Genomic DNA, 7,641 nt, shown 5'->3' with positions numbered 1-7,641 from the left:
AATAAAGTTTAATACTTTTGTTAAAATTGTTTAAGAAACTTAATTGTCCATTCAAGCTGACTTGTAAGTTTTTTTAGCATGTAATTTATTTACTGTTAATAACTTTCGTTATTTCTTTATGCTGTGAACTTTGTTTTAACTGGGTTGCTACACAAACAGGCTATTTTAAAAACTTAAAAACTTAGGTTTGTGTGAAACTTTTATTTCAAACACTTTAAAGAAATCTTTTAATTTCCAGAATAGTTTTTATGATTGTAGTGTAGTTTATTAATTGTAGTTTTTTCTTGTTTTCTTACACTATGTGTACTTTTTGATGATGATGATATTTTTACTAGGTATTTAAGCTTAATTAACAACGATTTATTAGTTTTTTCAACTTTTAATAAACTTAGGCTGGTTTGATACAACTCAGACATTTTTGCTTTTTAAGTGGCAACTATGTAAAATACTAGTTACTAATAAGATATTTTATTTAAGTATTCGAGAATTAATTATGTTAAAGAATTTGTTTTAGCTTTCTGAAATACAAACAGGTATTAATTTTATTAAGTTAACTAATTACTAAATTTTTTAATGAATGTAAACTATTTAACACGCAAAAACATTTTTTTGAAGTAAATATTCTTAGAAATATGAAAAAAGGGGTTAATAGTATAACAAATATATAAAAGTAACCCATAAGTTGTCTTTCAAATTTGTTTTTTATAAAGAGTTAGGTTGTTAATAAAGTTACAAAAGTATTAAGTTTAACTTATTAATGCTTATGAAACTACATAGTTATTAACACTTAAGTATATTAGTCAATGTAAATTTTATTCTAATAAATGTTTATTTAAATAAGCATTCTATGTATAACTAAAAGTCATTTAAAATGATAAGGTGAATAAAAGTAAAACTTTTTTCTCGTGTGACTAAAACTAAAACCAAAAGATTATTCAAATGTCACCAAAACTAAAACTGCGGCCCGCGAAGACTTCGTAAACTTGAAATTTGGCCCGCGACCACCAACTGCCTGCCGACCCCTGGCATAGAGCAATATAAGATTTAAAAGAAACTATTTTAGTACTGTCATTTCGGATTAAATAAATTGACTTTGAATACTTTTTTATACTAAATAATGATCAAAAGTTTGATTCAGTATTGCAAATTTAAATTTCTTAATAAAGTTGTGAAATTGTGGTCCATATTTTACTAACAGAAACTTCTGACAAAGTTATTTTTAAAATTAAATTAATATTGTACGCACTTAAACTTTGAATTTTAAAACAATTAAAGTTGTTGATGAAAAGAATGATCAAATTCAATTACCTTGTTTTGTGATTTCTCATGCTAAAGATTTTATAAATTTAGTGACATAAACTTAGATCTATTTTATATGGTAAATTATTTCTTGTAAAATACCTATTGAAAATTTTAAAAATGTTTAAATTTCAAAGTAGTTTTTGAATTTAGTTTGTCTTAGTTGTTATTTGTGTAATTCTGAAGCATTATTACTTTTTGCTCAGTGAACCATAAAAACTTGTGCATACTTGCATATAAAAGTTCATTTCTTGCAAAACACACATTACAGCTATTGTTAGGAGAATATATATAGTAAAACTCCTGATTTAACGTTGAATGTTGAATATAAGTGAAAAAAAAATCTATATAAACCAGTAATAGATAGTGGTCTGGGTCATTATAGCCACAGTCTGCTGCAGGAAGCATGTTATTACAAAATAGACATTTATATTATTTGATTTGGTTGTTTATAGTTTTTTTCAATGTTTCTTCTTTAAGAAATTAATTTTATAATTTAAGCAGTTATCACTTAGTTCAACTTTAAAATTCTCAGTGTAAAAACAATAAACTCAAAGTAAATTATAAGCATAAAGGGTTTTATTTTTACATGGTCCTTAATATTGATTAGTGTTTGAAACTGTTCTTCAACACAATATGTAAAATCATTATGATGTCTAGTTTTATATAGAGTAGTACTATCCTAAGTACTACATAATATTAATATTAGTGTAGTTTAGGTTATAACTAACTATGGTTTTAAGTGTGGTTGTATACCTAAGTATGACCTTGCAAGGTAATAAAATTTAGTATTTAAGTAGTTTTACTATATAGGTTTTGTAAACTCTTTAAATTAAACATTACAATATTTAAACCCAGTAGTTGACACATTTATACATGAAAAGGCACTAAGTATAATATAAATTTCAAGAAAATGTTGAAGTCTCACTAAATTAATGTCGTAGTTAAGTTTATAAATGACATAGTCAATTTTTAGTGAGAACAAGAAAAATAGAATCTAAAATAGTTGTACATGTGTTGACCTTTCAATATTCAACTAATTTTCAATTGTCATGTAGCCTAAAATTAAATGGTTTGCTCCACAAAACATTTATTTTGTAAAACAAAAAAAAGTATATTTAAACTTGTTTAAATTTGTTTTCCAAGTTTCAGATTTCTGTGTATAAGGTTTCTATTAATGTAACAAAGCCTTTTTCGTTCTCCATTTTTAGATTTAAATTCTACTCCTCAAAACATTTTTTTTAATTTTAAAGAGTTTAATTTCAGAGTTTTCCATAAACATTACTTAGAATTTGATGTTTATAAATTCAAGTGACTTATCCACTAAGATTTTCAGATTTTTTGTAGTGTCATCTTAGATTTTATTATGACTTAGAAATTTTCCCTTAGTAATGATAATAACTGAAACATCTTTTTCATTCCATCCCTCATATCAGTTTTTTGTTTGTCTTTGCAAACTTCTATTTTAATTTAGATTGTTTTCTATTTTTAAATAGCTCCTGTCGTATTTGTAAGTGTAGATTTATATTTTTTTATGCGTAACAGATTATCTGCTTTAAGCAGTGAAACTTTGTTGTAACTCAAGTAAGCACCAATATTGTTATCACTGTTACATCTTTGAGCACTTTAAAACTTGGTTAGTAATAGACTCAGCCGTATAAACTCGTAGAATTTTTTGCTTTTGAGCTTGTTGCAGGACAAGTACTTACAAAATAAAAACTTTACGATTTAATCAAATACTTTGTTTCTGTTTGATGAGCTTTCACGAAACTTGTCTCAATATTTCTACAGAGATACTTTTTAACATAATAATGTCTCTTTATCATATAAAAGGTTTACTTGCAAAAAATTATATCTCTAATTGTAACATTTTACTAGTATGTGTGCAGGAATCTGATTAAAAATGACCGTGTTTTAGTTATTCTTTTTTCCAGGTGATCATATTTTCTTTTAAACTGTTTTTTAGGAGTATCTTAGTTTTTTTTTATTTTTTAGAAATTAAATTTATATAAACATATATATTTCAATTGTCAACGTTATAATTTTTGACAGATAAATACTAAAACATTTATAGATAACTATAAAAATAAAAAATATTTAAATTTCAATCAAAATTACTTATTTTTCAAAATTTGACCTTTCAGCTATATTTTGAGAAAGGTTTAAGTTAATTTTCGTTAAAGATGTTCTAAAAGCTACTTAGAAATATACTACTTTACATAAAATTTACATCTATTAAAACATCAAAATTTATTTACAATAGTGACTTTAAGACAGTCCATAAAAGTCAGAAGAAAAAAATACAACACGCAAAACTTAAACATAAAATTTAAAAATATATATATAGTTTAGTTTTAAATGTTTTTCAGTACCTAGATGATAATTTACATTTACTTTTAACTTAGGCTTTAATGATTTGTTAATTATTAAATAAATTAATAGAACGCAATTTGCTTCTTGTTGATTTATAAAAGGAAAATTTTAATAGAAACACTATAAAACTAACAATGAGTAGCAAAACAAGAAAAAACAATCCAAAAGCAATAATAAAAAATTGTGATGATTTCATAAGAAGCAAGGCTAATTTTTATCTAAAAATTTGCAAAGTCAACTCCAAAAAATGCCTCAAAAAACAATTTAAGGAAAACACTAATGAACATACTGAAAACGGTAATTAATTTATATTATACATTTGTAGTTATTCATTTCGTTTACAAAGTGAGATACATATTATAAAAAGTAAAAAAAAAGTTTTGCTTGAAACCTTTACAAGCATGTTACCTTAGTTAAAATAGTAAAATTGTTTACATATGTATAAAGTAAAATTAAAGTTCTAACTAAAATAGATTTTTACTAGTAGTAGCGTAAGTTTATGAAAAAAAAGTGTAGCTCTGGACTTTAAAAATGTATTCTCGACTGGTTTATAAAAATTAGTAAAAATTATAATCTTTTTTTCAGATAAATTTACAAAGAAAGGACGTCATATCATTTCAAATCTTAAAATGAGCAATGTTCTTATAGAAGAAAGTTTGGAAATTTCTGTTTGCGAATACTTTGATAGAGCAAAAACTCTTAAAACTGTACCTTTATACTTTGAACTTGCACATTTGTTCAATTCAACTAATCTTGCCCGAGAAGCCTTAAAAGTTGTTGAACGTTGTTATACAAGCGTGATAGAAACTAAAAATTTCTTTCACCTGAGCTGTGACGTCGTCAAAAAAGTTCTCTCTTCATCAGAACTGCACATCACTTCGGAACTTGAAGTTTTCAACGCGGCAGAGCATTGGATCGGATTCAACGCGGATGAAAGAAGAAAATTTGCGAAAATCCTCCTTCAGACGGTGCGTCTGCCATTGCTGTCGGATGCAGCCCTGAAGCGTTTGTTGCTCGAAAACTCTCTGATTTGCAACAACTATGAGTGCAGATCGGCAGTTGAAAGCGTTTTGCTGCACCGAAAAAGCGTTTGTGACTACCGACACAGTCGTAATGTGGAACACAGGTATTGCAGCCAAAGCTCGTTTGATGTCTTCTTGTCGTCACGAAGAACAGAGTTAAAGAAAGTTGTTTGCGGAAACTTTCAGAACGTAAAAAGTGGCTATCCAGTAGCTGAAAATGAAAGATTTTATAGAGCAGTTGTGGTGGGCGGAAATGTCTACGCGATAGTTCGCAAGCAGATGACCAGTGAAAAGAAAGAACTCGTGATAAAACTGCACGTCGATGGCGCGTGGAAAACCGTGGCCACGACGAAGTACCGCAGCCGGTTTTGCGTTTGCAACTTCATGAAAAACATATTTATCATCGGCGGCAGGTACAAACGTCGTCTCATGTGCCTCTCCGCGATCCGCTACGACGCGGAGTCGGGCAAAACGAGTTCGGTCGCTGGAACGGAGAGGTTCGATGCGGCGTGCGCCGCTTTCGACGGCCGAATTGTCGCTTGCAGAGGATTTGTTTGGCAAGAGGTTCAACGCGATGTTTTTCAACTGGAAAGTGTTTACACGGGTACCAGCAGCGCTGAAGCGTTCGACCACGCGGCCGGGACGTGGTCGCGAATACCCGACATGGTCAAACGTCACTACGATCACAGTTTGGTGGCGATCAAAAGCAAGCTGTTCGTGGTTACCAACAACGATTGGAAGCGGGAGTGCGAAGTGTTTGACAAGAGCAGCAACAGATTTGCTGTCATTGCTTCTCCTTTGTCGTTCCGCGACGTTTGGGGTAAGTCTGTTCCAGGAGCTATTTCGATCGGAAAGAAACTTGTTGTTTTTGGAAAAAGAGAGAAAACGATTGTGTTTTATGATACGGAAAAACATGAATGGTATGAAGAAACATGCGGCTGTTTTAACACTTTACAATATAAGTCTTGCGTTAAACTTCCTCAAATATAAATACTAACTTATTGTTTAATGGTATCAGAGCAGTCATGCAACATAAATAAATATCTTATTCTTAAAATTGTGTACGTCTAAATAAGTGGTGTAACTATCATTAACAAACATTACTAATATTTTATACCTAAAAAAAAAGTACAACTTTTAATAAATTATATTTAGATATTTTAGCAAAGTTTATTTATTCTATAACTTTGTTCAAACCAAAGTTTATTTTATTTAGTATTTGCTTTAACGTTGAAGTTTAATTTTGCTTATAACTATGTAATCTGACAAATTTGCTGAAGCACTTGAACAAATTTACTTAGTTTAAGGAAAAAACTATTGTAGCTGTTTTTGAAACGTATTTTATTTAATTTTTATTTTTTGTCAAGTACACAAATATAAGAGCAAGTTTACTTTGAGCTTATTTGAAAAACAAACACGGTTGAGCGATGGTTTATTATTATAAAATATACAAACTTAATAAGAGATACAAAAAAAAAGAGGTCTTAGGGAATTAAATGCGGATGATAAAATTATAGAGTTTTATGTTTCTTGTAGACTAAAAATATTTTAGTTCATCTTTTAAAATAAAAAACCTCAATTAGTTGTAGAAAAATATTTGCTTTGTAGTCTGTGTTTAACTTTAATTTAGTATTTTAGTATACTGCAGTTCATAACTATCGGCGTTTACGTTTAATGTTTTACAAATTTTTCGTCGAGTAATGAAGCTGAAAAATATGCACCGAATTTTAAACTCTAATTATTCAGTTTCAGTAAAACTATGTCAATTTTATGTAAAAAATCTTCTACTGCGGGCTAGGGGCATTACTGGTTTTCTGTAGAAAATCCTTAATAAAAGAAAAAATTAAAAAAATTATTCTTTAAATTTTAAACGCTGTTTACTAAAATTCTTAACATATGTTAATCGATTTGGTTGTGCTTTGTTTTTAAAATAATAAAGAAACGTGTGGTTAGTTATGATTGAAACGAATCACAACAGTTTAACTATTCACAAAGTCGTCTTAAAAGGAACAATACTAAATGAACTTTAAGGATATTTTTTTTACTTATATATCTAATTAGAGCTTCAAAACTTTACTTGTTTTTTGTTCTGCTTTAGAATTAAATGTATTGTTTAAATATTTAAATAAATCCTGTAAGTCTTAAGCTGCCAAGGATCGTATTTCTTAAAAACCTTTTACTAGAACTTATTACATAAATAACTATTACGGATGATACTGTGAAAAACTAAACACTTAGATACTTCATTGACTATGTTTTGCATATTGATCAGTACACAATATGCATGTTTTCAAATTATTTTGTATGAAAGGAAAAGTAGGTCAAAACTTAACAAATTTATATCTAGTTGCTGCAGATTTCTTACTTGTTCGAACTATCACACAATTAAACATATTTTCAAACATATGTGTGTGGTAAGGTTCAGTGAAGGTATTTTAAAAGATGATTTTTTTTGTATTTCAAGTTTAAACCTTAATTTTAAATTCAGATATTATTAACTAATTTCACACTAGACTACAGTTTTTCAATTATGAAAAGTTGTTAAAGTTGTTTTTTTTTTAGTGAATAATCATAGTTAAAAATAGGATCCATTCTTTTATTTTAGACTACAACAAACTTTTATTTATAATAAAGTAATTAAAGAATTAAGATTAATAGATTTAAATATATTATTATAGACTAGTATTTCTAGTTTTTAATGTATTATTATTAATCTAGTTTAGGAAATAGAAATGAAATAAGATTCTAAACGCTTCTGTTATCTTTATTATCAATATAGGTCCTACGCAAAAAAAAAATCGCTTAAAAGTTAAACTTTTCCACACCTACAAGTTTTACATATTTCATGAAAAATAACTCTATCTAACATTGTACTGCACAGCTATAGAATCCAAAGTAAAATGGATAGAAATTATTAAAAAAAACAAACCAAAGTAAAACATACCGC

At 28.0% G+C, this 7,641-nt stretch overlaps 1 protein-coding gene across 1 annotated transcript; it reads left to right on the top strand.

Moving 5' to 3' along the window:
* Positions 1-4,301: 4,301 nt before the first annotated feature.
* LOC145829097 (kelch-like protein 7) lies at positions 4,302-5,684 on the top strand. Its single transcript, XM_082936826.1, has one exon. The coding sequence runs from the start codon at positions 4,302-4,304 to the stop codon at positions 5,682-5,684; it is 1,383 nt and encodes a 460-aa protein (XP_082792952.1).
* Positions 5,685-7,641: the final 1,957 nt, after the last annotated feature.

This window comes from Thalia democratica, chromosome 2 (genome assembly GCF_965202585.1).
Source record: "Thalia democratica chromosome 2, ktThaDemo2.hap1.1, whole genome shotgun sequence".
NCBI lineage: Eukaryota > Metazoa > Chordata > Thaliacea > Salpida > Salpidae > Thalia > Thalia democratica.
Note: the sequence above shows the minus strand (reverse complement) of the source record. Positions and strands in the feature narration are given on the sequence as shown.